Source organism: Phoca vitulina, unplaced genomic scaffold, assembly GCF_004348235.1.
Source record: "Phoca vitulina isolate PV1807 unplaced genomic scaffold, GSC_HSeal_1.0 scaffold25, whole genome shotgun sequence".
In the NCBI taxonomy this organism is placed as follows: Eukaryota; Metazoa; Chordata; class Mammalia; order Carnivora; family Phocidae; genus Phoca; species Phoca vitulina.
In genome coordinates, this window is record NW_022589728.1 from 44323625 (window position 1) to 44341558 (window position 17934).

The 17934-nt window shown below is 50.4% G+C and overlaps 1 protein-coding gene across 1 annotated transcript; it reads left to right on the forward strand.

Annotated features, from left to right (window-relative positions):
- The first annotated feature begins 384 nt into the window (after positions 1-384).
- On the forward strand, positions 385-9513 carry KCNS2 (potassium voltage-gated channel modifier subfamily S member 2). The gene is made up of 2 exons (XM_032421900.1): positions 385-1083; positions 1725-9513. The coding sequence occupies exon 2, from the start codon at positions 1768-1770 to the stop codon at positions 3199-3201; it is 1434 nt and encodes a 477-aa protein (XP_032277791.1). The 5' UTR covers positions 385-1083; positions 1725-1767; the 3' UTR covers positions 3202-9513.
- The last annotated feature ends 8421 nt before the right edge of the window (positions 9514-17934 follow it).

A 17934-nucleotide genomic window follows, 5' to 3' on the forward strand; every position in this document is an offset into this window, starting at 1 on the left:
GCACATCTCCTCACCCTTCAGATGTTCCATTGTTATCAACACTGCACATACAGACACTGAAAAGTCCTACGGTCCTCAGACCACACACACACACACACACACACACACACACACACAGAGCTCGCTACCATCCTCTAAAGCCTGCACACCACACCGGCCTGTGCACTACACACAGGGCGCCCATACAGAATTCCGCAAAAAAACTCCTTTGATTCCCTCCCAGGAGGTGGGGCCTGCGATCCCGCCCCTGGCAAGCTAAGATGAGCTGACCTCAGGCTTCCCTGCCCCTTTTCTTCCCTCCAGCTGCCTTTCCCCAACGCCCACCCCCAGCTTCAGGAAACTTTTCATCAGGTCCCTAAAAGGGGAAACTCGGGGTTCCTCGAGCCCTGCCCTTCCCCCAGACTCACGCAAGCCGCCCCTCCTTCCCCAGCTGTGCTCTCGCCCGGCACCCAGTGGGAAAAGGTCACCGTAGGCAGTCCCCTGCCTGCACCCTGGGAGGAGGGAGCGTGGCAGTAACAGCTGTCGCTGAGGGATGGGAAAGGTGCCGGTCCTGTATCGAGCCGGGGACGCAAAAGGGTCGCGGTGACGCGCCGGAGGAGAGCCGAGGAGCCGAGGCGGCGGCAGCTGCATCTCCGGAGTCTGGGGCGGCGGCCGCGCCCGGTGCTGGGGCGCGTGGAGCTGTCCGTTCAGCACCACCGCGCTGCGCCCCAGCGCAGGGCCAAGCCGAGGCGCACCGGCTCCGCTCCCGCTCCGGCTCCCGCGGGCGCCCGCGGCGCGAGCTGTTGTCTCTCTCGGGGGCTGAGGGCATGCGGATCGAGAGAGGGGGGCTCTGCAAGCGGCGGGGCCACGCAGCCACCTGTGAGCCTCCCGCAACTGCGGGCGGCGGCGGCATCTCCGGCCCGAGACAGGAGGAGACGCTTGGCGGACCCCGCCCGCCGGCCCGCGGGGCGCACACACAGGCGCACACACACTCGCACCCGCGCGCACACGCACAGCCAGCCGGCAGCGGCGACCGCAGCGATGCTAACAAGCAGGTCGGGGAAGTTTCCCGCCGGCCTCGGCCGCGGGCCCCCGTGCTTGCAGGTAAGCGCTTCCAGAACGCGCAGGGCCAGCCCTGGCAGCTCCGCTGGGTAAGGCGCGGCGCACGCGGCTCCGGGGCACCGCGCCAGGCGGGCGGGGAGGCCCAGGGCGGGGGGCGAGGGGACTCCAGTCTTGCGGGCTGGACGCAGGGGACGCCAGGCTGGCCCCCTACCCTGAGCCCGGGTTTACAGACACGAGCGGTGAATTTCCCCGCCCCCCTCCCGAAGCTGCGCGCCCCCCACCTCAGCCCTGCCCGTGCGCGTCCCAGGTACAGTCCCGCCTGTCTGCGGCGAGCGGGCGGGGACGTCTCCTCCGCCTGCCTACGGGCAAGGTCAGCTTTCAGCCCCCCTGGGCTCTCACAGGCGCGGGGGCGCGACCCCCGCAAGCGTAAAGCAATCGACAGGACCCCCGGGGTGGGGGTGGACGAGCGGCCATGCTACCGAAAATAAACCCTCTCCTCCCAAACCTTTCCTTGGGAAGGGGCCAAACCCCATGGAACCTTCCCCCCCATCCCAGTGCCCTCAGCCCCCCCAGAGACCCGCCTGGAGGGACTGGGCTCGCCAGAGAGGGGTGGGGAGACAAGAGAGGGGCGCCCGGGCTCCGAGCGCCCGGCGCTCACAAGACGTGGTTTCCTCCGCCTGCAGGTGTAGCGCCCCCGCGCGGCACGGGCGGCCGGGCGTCTCCAGCATGACCCGCCAGAGCCTGTGGGACGTGTCCGAGGCCAACGTCGAAGACGGAGAGATCCGCATCAACGTAGGAGGCTTCAAGAGGCGGCTGCGCTCGCACACCCTGCTGCGCTTCCCTGAGACGCGCCTGGGCCGCCTGCTACTCTGCCACTCGCGCGAGGCCATTCTGGAGCTCTGCGATGACTACGACGATGTCCAGCGTGAGTTCTACTTTGACCGCAACCCCGAGCTCTTCCCCTACGTGCTGCATTTCTACCACACCGGCAAGCTTCACGTCATGGCGGAGCTGTGCGTTTTCTCCTTCAGCCAGGAGATCGAGTACTGGGGCATAAACGAGTTCTTCATCGACTCCTGCTGTAGCTACAGCTATCATGGCCGCAAAGTGGAGCCCGAGCAGGAGAAGTGGGACGAGCAGAGCGACCAGGAGAGCACCACGTCCTCCTTCGATGAGATCCTGGCGTTCTACAACGACGCCTCCAAGTTCGATGGGCAGCCGTTGGGCAACTTCCGCAGGCAGCTGTGGCTGGCGCTGGACAACCCTGGCTACTCGGTCTTGAGCCGGGTCTTCAGCATCTTGTCCATCCTGGTGGTGTTGGGGTCCATCACCACCATGTGCCTGAATAGCCTGCCGGACTTCCAAATACCTGACAGCCAGGGCAACCCGGGGGAGGACCCCAGGTTCGAAATTGTGGAGCACTTTGGTATCGCCTGGTTCACATTTGAGCTGGTGGCCAGGTTTGCTGTGGCCCCTGACTTCCTCAAGTTTTTCAAGAATGCCCTAAACCTTATTGACCTCATGTCCATCGTCCCCTTTTACATCACTCTGGTGGTGAATCTGGTGGTGGAGAGCACACCTACCTTGGCCAACTTGGGCCGGGTGGCCCAGGTGCTGAGGCTGATGCGGATTTTCCGCATCTTAAAGCTGGCTAGACACTCCACTGGCCTCCGCTCCCTGGGGGCCACCCTGAAATACAGCTACAAAGAAGTAGGGCTGCTTTTGCTCTATCTCTCTGTGGGGATTTCCATCTTCTCCGTTGTGGCCTACACCATTGAAAAGGAGGAGAACGAGGGCCTGGCCACCATCCCCGCCTGCTGGTGGTGGGCCACCGTCAGTATGACCACTGTGGGATATGGGGATGTGGTCCCAGGAACTACGGCAGGGAAGCTGACCGCCTCTGCCTGCATCCTGGCCGGTATCCTGGTGGTGGTACTGCCCATCACCTTGATCTTCAATAAGTTCTCCCACTTTTACCGGCGCCAAAAGCAACTGGAGAGTGCCATGCGCAGCTGTGACTTTGGAGATGGAATGAAAGAAGTCCCTTCCGTCAATTTAAGGGACTACTATGCCCATAAAGTTAAATCCCTCATGGCAAGCCTGACGAACATGAGCAGGAGCTCACCAAGTGAATTAAGTTTAAATGATTCCCTACATTAGCTGAGAGGCTTCATCATCCTCACACCCATGTTGCTAAGTGGCCTCTTGGGCCTCTGGCACAGTTCAGGCGCCTTAGGGTTATGGCCTAAGGAGTGGGTCCAGCCCCACAGGGGAGAGATGCATGGGATATGCACCCCAGGTTGCTTCCACAGCCTTTAGAATCATTTTTAGAGGGTGTTGCGTCAGACACCATGCCTTTGCACCCTTCCATGAAATGACACTCACTGGTCTTTGCTTCGTGGGCATACAATGTTCACCTTTCTGCCAGATGAGTACCACCCAGAATGCTAATTTTTTCTGTTTATCGTGTGCTCTATTCTAGTGCTCGTGGCCCAGTCCTGTGAGTTGTCTGTGCTCTCGTCTCTGAGGTTGTCGTGTGAGTCTTGTACCAAAAGCCCCCACAAGTCTGTCCGGTGGAAACACATCTGTGGGGTTGGCAAGGCTGTGATGAGATTTTGCTCAGTCATGTGAAAACAAAATCTCAGTTCTTTATCCATTGCTTTCATTTAATGTTGTGACCAAAACAAAGAATCTGAAGTTAAGCACACAGGACCAATGCAAGTCCATGAGTAGAATAATCTGCAGCAATGTGACTTGCATGGGTACCCCGGTCACCTTTAGAACGATGTACACTAATGTTCATCTCGTAAATGTGGCCTTTAGAGAATGTTACTCAGTTAAACGTGTAGTGGTGATTGCCCCCCCCCCCCCCAAGAAGAGAAGCATTAGGGACAGGGCTTCAGCTACACTGTAGGCCGAATCATGGGATACCTGAAGACCTTTCAAAGCCAGGCCTTCATCTTTCCTAGGGTGGCCATAAAGACATTTATTTCTGGCTGAGGTTCCTGGGCTAGGCCGTTTGACGAAATTTTGCTGTGTCTTAGATATAAGCATGTTTTGGCAATATTTATTTTTTAAGATGTTTAGAAGTAAGGTCGTGTTGTCTTTCTTACTGTTGTTATTATCTCCCTGAGGCAAACATTATTGGGTTGCTAACAAGGGCAGTAGCTTAGAAACTTTGTTGCCTGCTCTGGAAGCTCATAAAATGAGAGCCCCTTTCTTTCTGAGCAGAATTTACCTGGATCATTTTGCTTCTAGGATACAGTATGTTATATATGATGCTCTAATTGCCCTGGAGTTCCTGGTATGACATGGAAACCCTGCAGCGTGGAAGTGTGTACTCAAAATATAGACATGCATGAGTGAAGTTCTGTGTGGCTTACCCAGGACGGAAATACTGTAGTGCTTACTTCCATTTTCAATGACCTTTTGTTGGGAGAGGGTGGGTAGAGGCCAGGAGCAAGAAAAGAGTTGTAAAACAAAACATTGTTACTTCATAAAATGTCATCAATTGCAAACTTCTTGAAAAGCTTACTGCTCCTTAAAAGACCTTTAAATTTTTAAATTTTTAAACTTGGGTTGAAAGTTGAGAATGCTTTCCTTCTCTACAATGCCCTTTCTCCTCTTCTTCCGTCAAACTAGCACACAACATGGTGAAGGGAACCTGGGCCCCTTTGTAACATAGTTCTCCAGGTAATCAGGTGGTCCGTCAGTTGGCTTCCATTATTGTTTGGTCTTTGGAAAGGCTGCTGAATCCAGGGGTCTAAGTGAGGAGTTAGGCAGGCTTTTTATCCAAGATTTGGGCCTTCTCTACAGAGGTCCATTTTGTGTCTGAGCTGGCTGAAGAAAATACATACCTCAGGGTCTTGTCAGAAGGCTTTGTTACTTATAGTTGCCATGGCTTCTACAGAGTGGGCAAATGGTTGGATGAACGCAGTAGTCCCTTATACCCTTGAGTCTCCAGTTCAAATTCTTCCATGAGACTGGAGCCTCATGGGGGGCATGGAGGTGGCCACCTCCCAGTGCCTGGTGGTCTACCGTCCATGTCTCTTTGTAGAAGCGTCAGGAAAGGTGAGATGACTTGTGGGCAACTGGCCACCAGTCAAAAGAGCAGCGTTGTTTTTTAGAATTTGCACATGGTGCACATGGAGCACTAGGTTGGGCTCATGCTTCTAGCACTGGATGACAGAGAATTTATGAGATCATCCCTGGCTGCACTGCGGGCAGGTGAGGGTACAAACTTTCGGGGACTATTCAGTTTGGCAAGGATCGGGGTTCTCGGGTCACTGAGCATGGTATCCATGGCACTGGCCATAAAGCTTGTGATAAGTTGAAACAAAGGCAGGAGGCAGAATAACTTGGTCACTCTCATGAGTATTTTTCTCAACAGGCAGGTTTTATCACCAAAAAAGAGATAACCCCCAGTGGTTACTCTTCACCGATGCGAAAGCTAGAAAACTTGACTTTCCATTTTAGTAATGACTTGCATTTATTTGGTGCCTTTCATTGGGGGAATCCCAAAGTGCTTTAGAGACTGTCTTTTTAACATCTCTTGTACATATTTATACACTTGTATAAAATATCACTGTGCCCATCCTGGAATTTTAGTCACTTCTGAGAGTGAGAATGTCCTAATAGCATTGACTTCTCCAAGTGGTGGTTTCAGATCAGAGGGAGAGAGAACAACCCAACTGGCTTGAACCCTGGAGCTAATTCCCACAAAGGATGGTGCCTGGATGTGGCCTAGGGAGAAATAACCTTCCTTTCCTCCAAGTACCACCAAGGTATGGAGTATAAGTGCTCTCCGTTGGGCTCCGTCTAGGTAACATCTTATGTGGCAGTTTCTTCTGGTCTCTGAAACTAGTCAGGGAGGATCAGGTTAATTTTATGCTCTGTTTCTGGAGTTAAGGATACAACTATGAGGTGGCATCTTTGGCCACCAGGCTGTCAGACTGACCCATAAACCTCCTTTAGGGGGACACAATAGAAGCTTCAGATCACTTGTTTCCAGCTGTGGCTTAAGAGCAACTTCACTCCCAGCATTTGAAAGTTCTTATTTTCAATGCCACTGGGACACATGGATGGACCAGGCCCTTCTGACAACACATGTGATGAGCATTTCAAAAGTGCTGGTTGGAAGTGACACTGTGTCTTTATTGCATGGATATTGGTTGCTTAAGAGCAACTTCACTCCCAGCATTTGAAAGTTGTTATTTTCAATGCCACTGGGACACATGGATGGACCAGGCCCTTCTGACAACACATGTGATGAGCATTTCAAAAGTGCCGGTTGGAAGTGACACTGTGTCTTTATTGCATGGATATTGGTTATAGATTTGTGTTTTAAGCCAAACGCCCTCATTTCCTGGGTTTGCTCCTGAGGAGGGACATGCTGTAATGCCGAGCTGATTTGTAGCTCCTAAGGTAGTAATTGGTATTTAACATTTGGATCTGTTATTTCTACTTCTCTTAGTACTCAAATAATTGAACTACCTGCTAATTCTTGCCTCATTTCAAAGAAAATGATTTGTTCTGCACTTTGGGATAGCAGTGATCTGTATAGGCAGTGTGTTATCTACTTGAAGGCTTAACTGGTATTTCTTGTATGTTTTAACAGCATGACTTGTTACAGAGTTGTAATTTTCAAAAGTGAGAACACTGTATTTGAGATGTCAGTTTTAACACTCATTAACACACTACTGTGCACGCATGGACATGGGCCCTGCTGAACCATTATGTCTGGTGGCTACACTTTAGTCTCCATGGCTCGACTCGAGAATGAGGGGGAACGCTGATGCACTCAGGACGCCAGCCTCGAAGATTAAATAGAAAAAGATGATTTACGCTTCCTTAAGGCACTTCAATTATGTATGGAGTGGCAAACACAACAAGGGTGTGCGGCACCGGGGACCAGAGTTCTTGGGAAAGGCTGGGCTTTTTGAGTGTTTGTTGGGAAGGAAGAGCTGCTGTTTATTCTTTGCAGGCATACAGAGGTGGCCCCCTTTCCACCAGGATCTAGAGCCTCCAGCCTGCTTTGTAGAAAGGATGGTCATTTATTCTTGGAACCGTCATGAAACGGACAGCCCCTTTCCCCTTCCCCTCTGTCTTGCTCAGCACCACTGATGGGCCCGCCATTGCCAGCCCACCCCACACTCCCAGGTGCCATTGTCCCCGCTGTGTGCGGTACCTCCCTGACTGTAACTTGCGTCCGGGGTCTGCTGAGTGCAGTGGCTGTTTCGGTGTGAATATTGCTGGGGGATACATGGAACCAGCCCTCAGCACCTACTTAACCTGGTAGGGCCTTAGACCATGAGCTATTGCAAAGGCCACAGTATGTCTGTAGGAAGGTCACTGAGCTCTACTCTCAGTTTTGCCTTCGATTCTGTGATCTCGCGCACATCATTGGCCTTTCTGAGCCTCACACCCCCCTGCTGTAAAGCAAGAGGGTTGGATTAGATCATCCTTAAAGCCCTGGCCAGTTTTCCATCTCGATGCAAAAACAGAATTTCTGCAGGCCCCTCTACGTTCACGGTATAACAGTGAGCAGGTCCTGATAACCTTAAGCAGAGCAGAGGGACTGCTCACAAACCTATCTGCTTTCATTTCTCTCTTCAGTAACCAACCACAGTGGACGACGCTCTCAGGGAAAATGACACCAGAGAACTGTTTGGACTGCTGTCTGTGCCAGGTGACTAGAGTTTTAACATAACCGACAAGTGTCTCCTTTGGGCTTGAAACTATTTATACACCTAATCCAAATTCCTGCTATTAAAAAATCACTGGACACAGAGGAAAATCACATTGATCCCATTTGGCTTCAGGACTCTTTGCCACTTATGTGTGTTCCTTTTGTGAAGCAGGATGGACCCCCCACTTTGTTCCCGAGAGGTCCCAGGGCCCCTGAGTGGAGCAAGGGCAGATGGATCACCCCATCCCACACAATTCTCGCTGAGGAACAGTGGCAGAACGGTGGGCAGCAGGCGGTGTGAACCTGCCTCCGGTCTCCTGGGGGCTGAGGAAGGTGCTGAGGGACACGCATGCGGCGCTGAGAAGGTGTTCGAGGTCTCGAGAGTCCTTGCATCCCCACCGAGTGGGGCGGAGTGCACGTTCCTCTCCCACCGGGGCAGAAATGGGTGTTCAGGCATATTCTGGGGCCAGGATGCCTTGCATCTTCAAAGGAAAAGCAAACACTCCTCTTGAGGGAAGAACTTAAATACTGTGCTCACATGGTTATTATCTCCTTTTATTTTTAGGAAAACTCTTAACTAGCTTTTCTACCCAAGGAGCTTGTCTGGGTTTAACATCCAATTGATACTCTAGGTCTGAAAATCTGCCAGGTTTTCTTCCTTCTGTGACCTCATTTGTCAATCTTATCATCTTCCTGGCTAAATTCTCCAAAGCAAATAATTGTGTCTGCAGGCGACAAGCCGATTCTTTCAGTAGAACGTAGATACAAATGCGGCCTCAAAGATGTGGCGCACAGGAAAGAGATACACCAGAGGGAAAGGGGACAGGCGTGCCTAGGAGCTGGTGCAAGCTCCTACAGAAGGAAGACGGGATAGAAAGAAGCCAGAAAAAAAAAGAGGAAAGATACAAGGGGGTACAGAAGGAGAGAGTGAAGGAAAGAAAAGGCAGAGAAGACTGAAGGGAAAGAACAGACAGAAAATTAGGAAGGATAGGAGAGGCTAAGTTTGTTGAAGTTATTGTAGGCCTTCCCTTGAATTCATTTTATTTCCATTCAACGTAGCCTGTTCTTAGCCCACCAGTGGCCTCCTGGGAGTGACCTGTGCTGGAGTCCAACCCCACCCTGTCCACCTGGTGCCTCCCCCGCTGCCCTCCACCGAAGGGCTCTGGTAGAATAGAGACCTGGAAGCTACAAAAAGCCTTTTGAATGAAAAGGGGAGTGAGGACACAAGGAAAGGAGCCGTAAATGTTTCCTCCTGAAGATGGGACTTCTGGGGTACAGATGGAAAGAGTGTTGGCGTTGGCCAGACAGAGGTGGCCGAGGGAGTCTGAGACGGAGAGATGGGGCCAAGGGGAAGGAAGAAAGCTCCAGGAACAGGGACCTACACAAGCACAGACACGGAGGCCCACATGCAGCCAGCACGGTGGTGAACTTGGAAGCCAGAGTGGCTGAATAGAAGCGTGGTGTGAACAAGTCTCGAGTAAAGCCACCGAAGGAGCTTCAGCTTCATTCTTCCGCCACTGGGGTGGGACACCTGACTGAATCAGTGCTGTCAGAACGTGACTCTGGCAGCGGCTGGGAGGCATGGAGGGGGCCGGGAGACCTATTTGAGGTCAGATGTGAAGGGAGTGGGCTGGACGGGAAGGGGCAGAGCGGGTTGCCAGGGAGGATGCTGTCAAGGTCAAGGACTGGTTGTGGGGATGAGGGAGAGGGAGGGTGGGACAGCTGGGTGTCTGGCTTGGTTGGTGATGGGGTGGACCATGGTGCCACCAGGAGAGACAGGAATCCTTGGATCTGTCCCTGAGGTTGAGTGGTGTTGCCTGAGTGCCTGGGGCCGCACAGATGGGATGGAGGTGTGTGGTGGGGGGTGGGGAGGCGGGGTTGCCGGAGGGAACCTGGGACAGGATCCCTTCGCTGAGGGGTGGAGGTTGAGGCCATGGGTGAGACAGCCCAGGACAGGTAGGGAGAAGAACACAAGAAATACGGGTCTCTGCACCAGACGGGCCACAGGGACGAGTGAGGCCCCCAGCCTTGCTTTCCTCTGCCGGCCTCTTCTAGCTGCCCTCCTAGTGCCCCCTTCCCCCTGAGACACTCCCTGTGGGGGATCTCTGCTACCAGCCTCAGCTGTCCTCTTCATCCCTTTCCTTGTTTTATCTCTGCCATCGGCGTCTGTTCCTCCCACTCTCTCCAAACTGCTCTTTTGAAGATCACCAGTGATTTCCTGATAGTTAAATTTAGTGGCCCTTCCTCAGCTCTCAGGCTCCTCCATCCAGATTCTGCCCCCTCAGGCCAACCTCTAAGTTCTTCGCACTCCCTCCTCTGTTACTCTGTGGACATTGCACATTGCTGGCTCTCCCGAGAGCTCTGCTCCCCCCTCTCCCATTAACACCGGGTCTTTGTCCTCCTCCTGACCCTCTTCATCCTGCATTTCCCCCAAAGTTCTGTCCTGGGCAGCCTGCAGTGCACTCGAGCCAAGCAGCAGGCTCAGCTAGTCTGCACATGCCTTGCACGTCTCTGTGCCCGACCCCATGCACTTCTGAGCCCCAGGCACACTGCCCCTTGCATGTGGGTAGCACCCTAAAACTGGACTTCTCACCATCACGCAAGCTTGCTCTTCCTCCCGCCTGCTCCCTCCTTTCTGGCCATGGAGACACGGTGCTCTTAGCCCCCCAGGTTGGAATTTTAGTCATCCTTGAGTCCTCCCCACTTACTTAGACATTTTCTCACCATAGCAATCATTTCTTGCCGCCTGACTAATTGCCAAGCACCATATTAGATGGAAGGGAAGGAAATGTAAAGGGTATTGCTCACAGCCCTTAAGCAGTAGGGACTTTACAGCCACTTTATTGTGCATTGAAATGATCTGGGGAGCTTTCAACAAAGTAGATTTCTGGGCATCACTCCATCTACAAAATCAGACTCTTGGGGGTGGGTCCCCAGGAATTCGTCATCTTACAATGCACCCGGGTGATTTTGATGCAAGTGGTGTTCAGACCCCTCCCGGAGAAACAGTGGCTCAGGGATACTCTTGATGGTACTCTCCCTCCCCCTCATGCCCCTGCCTAGTGGGCACCAGGTTTTGTCCCTCCTTTCTTCACTGCATCTTGTACTTCGGTCCCTTTGTATTCCCTCTAAAACCTCCCACCCCACATCATTGCTCCTTAACTCATGCTTTGCTCATTTCCAACAGACTCATGTCCAGGCTCTCCGTCCGCCAATCCATCCTTCCCTGCAACCCTCCACCAGGTTCCTCTTTCCCTCCTTGTATCTTAGACTTACTGGTGACTTCTTTGGCTACGGCTGTTGCTTATATTGAAGATGTAAGCACCACTGACATGAAGAGTCACAGCTGAGGAAGTGAAAAACCTGCATTGCATGGGCCCAGTTAGGCTCGAGGACAGACAAAAGTGCTCCTTTAGGAAGGAGTGGCCTTTCAATGGGGCAATGAGGGGCAGGTGATGGGGACATGGAGATTTGTAACAAGGGACACAAGCATTGGCAGCACAAAGGGCTTGAATGTTGGATGACCAAGCTCACTACCTGTCTAAGATGGCCAATCCTGAGTCCTAGACTCATGGTCTCCCAAAGAGCCGTGTGAGTCTGTCCAGCACTGAGTCGTCCCTGGACACCCAGGGATATGGTATGAGGCAGGCAGACTGGGGGAACATGGTAGAAACAGAATTGGGGTTCTCCAGGAGGTTTTTTCCACTCAAAACTCCTTTCATCGCCTACATCTCCAGACATTTAAAGAATTCTGAGCTATTTTCAGACCTACTATGAAAAGCACTGAGGTGTTATCAGTCAGACACCAATCTAACCATTTCCTAAGAGGCAGGCTGGCATGACTCACTTTTGATCTGTCAGCTTCGTATTGATTTTCCTGGCAAACTCGGTGGGTCTGCCAGAGCTGACTCTATCAGGAGCCACGGAATTGTAACCCACCGTGTTCAGAGACAGTTCTTACAAAGGCCACCACCACAGGGTTGTAGCCTGCATTTCTTTTTGTGGAATGTGCGGGAGGAGGGGAGGGAAACTGCACAAAACCAAAGATGTCCCTGGGCTTTCCCACCGCTTGCTAAAAGAGAAGCCCGACAGCTTTCTTCATGCCTCTCCCAGATTTGAGATTCGAGTACTGCTTTTGGATGAGGAGCTGGTGGGAACGGAGGGGGCCCTCGAAGTAATTCTGGGTTCTCTTCCGTGGCAGGTGAACCGCTTGCTGCCACTCTGCCCTTCCTTCGGCCGTGGAACCGGAGAGCCAATGATTAGAGGCGTTTAAGTGTATTACTATGTAATCTGCCAATTTTAAAACATGAGATCACTGATTATTCAGTAGTCTCATTTAAAAAAAAAAAAAAGCCCTCTCATGTTAAAAAAAATAAAAAATAAAAATTGCAGTCAAATCAGAATGTCCTACTGACCTTCCCATTTCCCTGAACTCCCCTCCACCCACCACGGGAATATGCAAATGTGTGTCAAAGCTTCAGAACTAGCAGATGCTAAAGGACTCATTTGAGCTGATATTTCAAGGAGGAGCTGATGGCTGGAAACTGGAATGTGCAGATGTCACATATTCAGAGAGACTGGAGTGCTGGCCTCAGCAAATGAGAGGCCGAGTTAAATCAGCCAAGAGCCGTCACTTAGCTGGGTGCAGAGCCATTTGCTGAGCGCTGTGCTGAGGGCAGTGGGAACATCTTCTTCACGTGCCCTCAGTCCCTAATACTTTCATAAGTGCACCATCGGGTCAAAAGTCACCTCAGATGGCCTTTCAGGAGCAGTGTTGAAATGTCACGGAGGGATGTGCGCATGTGCATGCATCTGTGTATTCTGTGTGCGTGTGTCTGAGTGTGTCTGCGGATCTCCGTGTGACTCTGGGTGTCCGTGTGCCTGTGTGTATGAATGTGGGTGTGTTCGTGCTGCTGCGTGTCTGTGAACGTGGGGGTGAAGGGAGCTTCTCCCCAGGACTCCCATAGACATTGTTTGCACAGAGAGGCTTTCCCTACGTTCCGCCCAATTTCAATGGCATTTTCTGGCCACCACTGCCTCTGCGTTATGTCCTACAGCATCCAGTACTTTCTTGTCTTTGCTCTTATTGCAATTTGTCATTTTTGTTTATTGGGGGCTGTCTGTCCCCCCCACTACTTGGAAGATCCACAAGCACAGGGATATTTATCTCCAGGGCTCAACACCGTGCCTGGCACAGAGTAAATGCTGACAAGTGATAAAGAAACCAAGGGCAGGGGGGCCAGCATGACATACGGAGTTCAGGTCCTCTTACTGGGAGTGATGCCAGAGAAATGGCAGGTTGCTGGGGCGGAGATCTGGCCTGCCGCATACTTGAGGCGGGGCTGGGAGCCTCAGCAAGGGTTTTCACCGAATGAACATCCTTAGCAAAGCCTCGCAGGCTGGAGACCTGTGCCGTGTTGGTCAGGAGGTGCCACCGGTAAGATGGGAGGGGACTGACGCCCTACGATGCTCATTTCTGAAAGAGCTCCAGGACTGAGGGAGGGCTGCCAAGACATTCCCACTGGGTAATGACTAATGCACGAGCCAGTGTGCAGGTGAATAATGTCAGAATGGATCAATGCACAAGCACCCCATTCCTCTGGAGCAGGGTCCACCAGAGATCGTCCACATTGTCAGGCTTTGGAGCAGAGGACACTGGACATGCCTGATGTAGGGGGGGCAGTCTTGACATTAATATTTCATTGTGGATCCTCCAGCAAAAACCCAAACCCAAAAGCTCTATCTGAGCCCTTTACTTAGATGTGTCTTCTTTGCAGCCAGCTAAGCAAAACGCAGTGGGCTGAGTGGGCTCTGTGGTTCACTGGCTGGAACACGAACAAAGCTGGTGGGACAGGTGCCCCTGTGAACGTGCCCCTGCGAATGTGTCGCCGTGCACTTGCTGAGGGGTGGGCACGACGCGGCACCTCTGTGGCCTTCAGAAGACAGGTGACATCTGAGCTGGGCCTGACCGTGAGGCAGGGCGTCAGAGAGAAGAGCAGGTGCCCAGGTTCCTGGGGGCAGGATCTGGAAGGTACATCGAGGCTAGCGTATGACCTGCTCCACTGGACTGGGACTGAACCAAGAGGGCTGAGCGGAGGGATAGGAAGCTGCTCTGGGGTCTATGCAGGGGTGAATGCTTGGTGAGGAATTGGGTGGAGTTCGGATCAGGTGTGGGAAGGCCACGGCCAGAGCCTCTGAGGGCTGCAAGCCCATGAAGGGCCTTCGGCTGCGGCCCCAGCTGCTAGGCTGGCGGGCTTAAAGCACATTTATTCCACATTTAGCTTTCTGTATTTGTTCGTTTGCTATCTATTTATTTATTTAAATTGTGGCCAAAATACACATAACAAAAATTTACCATTTTTAGTGTGTAGTTCAGTGGCATTAAGTACATTCACATTGTGCTGCAACCATCCCCACCATCCATCTCCAGAGCTTTTTTCCTCTTGCGAAACTAAAACTCCGTACGCCTTAAACAACAACTCCCCATTCCTCTCCTCTCCCCAGGCCCCTGGTCCCTATTGAGTTCTGTGTTTGTTTTTTTTATACATGCATGTAGAGTGGGGGAAGGACTTCCCACACGGTACAGTGGGAAAACACTTCCACAGATCTGTGTTAACATTCTAGGTCAGACATTTCCTAGCTGTGGGAACTTGGTTAAGTCACCTCATCTTTTGAACATCTGTATTCTCAGCTAAAATATAAGGATGAGGGGCGCCTGGGTGGCTCAGTCGGTTAAGCGTCTGCCTTCAGCTCAGGTCATGATCCCAGGGTCCTGGGATCGAGCCCCATGTTGGGCTCCCTGCTCAGCGGGAGTCTGCTTCTCCCTCTGCCTCTGTGCTCTCTCTCCCTCTCTCTCTCATTCAAATAAATAAATAAAATATTAAAATAAAATAAAATAAAATATAGGGATGATGATGATGATGTTAATAGCTAACACTCACAAAGCACTATTCGGGAAGTTTGATATGTATTCATGCATGAATTGTCCCAACATCCTAGAAAACAGGTTCTATTATTATTCTCATTTTGTAGATGAGGATACTAAAGCAGAGAGGGGTTAAATAACTAAACAGCCCAAGGCCACACAAAGCATCTACCTTATAGAATATGTCATGGAAAGAAAGTGCCAGGCTGGGTCAGTGCTCAGAAATACCGTTTCCTCTTGCCTTTTTCAGGAGTCCTTACCAGATATGGTGTCTCTAGTCTGTGTAGCAAGAGCTTTTTTGTGCCAGGAAATGAGTTTTATAGTCATTGTCTCATTTAAGTCTTCACTACAACACTGGCGGGTAGATAATTTTTACATGTATTTTTAAAGTGAATTAATTTGGGCGCCTGGGTGGCTCAGTCAGTTAAGCATCTGCCTTTGGCTCAGGTCATGATCCCGGGGTCCTGGGATCGAGCCCCACATCGGGCTCCCTGCTCGGCGGGGAGTCTGCTTCTCCCTCTACCCGCCCCCCCGTTTGTGCTCTCTCTCATGCTTTCTCTCTAAGAAATAAATAAAATTTTTTAAAAAAATAAAGTGAATTAATTTGTAATTATACAAGTAATGGTCTAATACATTTGTCATAAAAAAAGTTACTTATAGGGGCACCTGGATGGCTCAGTTGGTTAAGTGTCTGACTCTTGATCTCAGTTCAGGTCTCGATCTCAGGGTCGTGAGTTCAAGCCCCGTGTTGGGCTCCATGCTGGACACGGAGCCTACTTAAAAAAATAAAATAAACCTTATAGGAAGCACTCAAACCCACATGGCCTGGAGCAGAGACCCATTAAGGGGATGCTGACCGTCCAGGCAGGAGATAATGAACGCTGAGGGGCAGTGTAGAGAGGAAGGAGATGAGGACATAGATTCGAGAACTATTTGGAAGCCTCAATTGGCAGAGGGATGGTGTGGGTTGAAAGACAATGAACATTCAAGAAATCCCAGGTTTCTAGCATTGGTGATTGGACGATAGATGGTAGCACCAACTGGATAGAAAATACAGGGGAGTAGTGTTTGGTCATGTTGACCTTGAGGTACATGTATGACATCAAGAATGCCTGGCTATGGAGTTTGAAGAGGAAGACTTGGGCCGAAGGGAGGAATTTGGAAGCCATTAGCATATAGGTATCTACTGGATGGAGTGTGATACCACTGAGAAATATTGAAAACACCATACAAGACAGACCTGCAAAAGTCATCCCTGTGTTTACTCTGAGAATATTGATAATGAATATTGATGTTTAATTGAATATGGATGGTATGCTTTCCAATGGATGCTGTTAGAGAGATACTTCTTACCTAGGGACTAAGAACAGTTGGGTTTCTTCTGAGCAACCGACTATGATTTTATCTCCCCACCCCCCGGAAGTTCAAAAACTTTTATTTTATTATTATAACATAGCTAAATATAATGTATTCATTTTTCAAAGTTTACAGTTCAGTGGTGTGTAATATATTCACAGAGTTAAGCAACCATTACCACAGTCAATTTTAGAACATTGCTATTGTCCCCAAAAGAAACTCTATACCTATTATTTCATTCCTTTTTTATTGTTGAACTGTTTGCCCCTGCATGGATACACCATACTTTATCCATTCATCAGTCAGTCAGTGAATGCTTTTATCTTAAAGACCAGCACTGTCCAATAGATTTATAATGAGAACCACAAATATGAGCCATATCCAATGTAATTTTAAATTTTCTAGTAGCTGTATTTTCAAAAAAGTAAAGAGGAACGGGTGAAATTAATTTTAATAAGATGTTTTAATCCAATATATCTAAAATAGAATTTCAATAGTAATAAACATTAAAAATTATGAATGAGATAGTCTACGTTTTATTTTATACTAAGTCTTTGAAACACAATGTGTATTTTATACTCAGGACCCATCTCAATTTGGACTAGCTTCATTTCAAGCACTAGCAGCTATCATATTGAATAGCATAGTTAGACGGTGTAAACTGTAGATGGTGTAAACTGTGTCTGGTTTCCTTCTTCACTCTGGCTTCTAGGAAGTTTTGAACCAAATCCAGGTAAACATTTTTCTTGTTAACAGGATTCCTGGCTCCAGACTGCTGCTCTACTCTTCTTTTCCCTTTGTTTTATCTTTCTAAATTTGTTTTTACTTTATGCTACTTGGTTACACTTTATGTCCCCTCCTTTGTAAATTGCTTTAATTGAAGGTGGAAAATGCTGAAGGTCTTGAGAAGAGAACCACTGACAAAAAGAAGATAAATGTTTCAGTCAAGGCAAACAGCTAGTGAACTGATCTGAGGAAATAAGCGCAAGCCTATTCCTTTAAAGATTTTTTGTTTGTTTTTTTGAGAGAGAGCAAGAGAGAGCGAGAGAGAGCATGAGCTGGGGGAGAGGGAGAAGCAGACTCCCTGCTGAGCAGGGAGCCCGATGCGGGGCTCCATCCCAGGACTCCGGGACCATGACCCGAGTCAAAGGCAGACGCCCAACTGACTGAGCCACCCAGGCACCCCAAGCCTATTCCTTTAGATGCGGCTGCTAACCCCTCTACCCACATTTCTCTGGCCCCTTTGCCCCAAGAGTCAACCTCAGCAAGCCGCCGCGGATAAAATTTCTTTTAGATACTACCAAATAATGGAAATGAGCGTAGCTGAGTGTGAATGGTAGCCATAGGCACGAGGAAACAGGCCAGATAATACTTGGAATTGATTTCTCTAGAAAACGTTCAGTGACTTAATAAAACAAAAACAGAAACAAAACAGGCCACATGATTCTGGACCTCCTAAATTGCAGGATAGAGAGAGCAAGCAAGACAGATGATCCTTGATGCATTTCCACTCCATGCTTTCATTGTGTAATGATCTCTCTTAGGCACTGAAAGGTAGCCCATGTATTTCTCATCTCTGTCTTCCTACATGTTCTGCCCTCCCCATAGTGCCCTTCCTCCTCTCTTGCCTTCCCAAACTTCAAGGCCCAGTTCAAATATCCCTGCAGTGGAGACTTCCTCAATTCCTGCTGCCACAAGGCTTTGCTGGTGTCCTTATTATGCTCACCACACTCGTGGGTCTATGCCCTGCCCCAGGCAATATGCCCCAGCTCTTGCCTAGGAACCCTGTTGCCTTCATCTCTGTGTTTCCACACTTAGCTTGTGTTGGTGTGGTGCTCGATGGATGTTTGCTGGTGAGGAAAGAAGGTGCAAGTCACCAGAGCCCACTGTCTGCCGGGCACTGTGCTTTACGTGTGCATCTCAT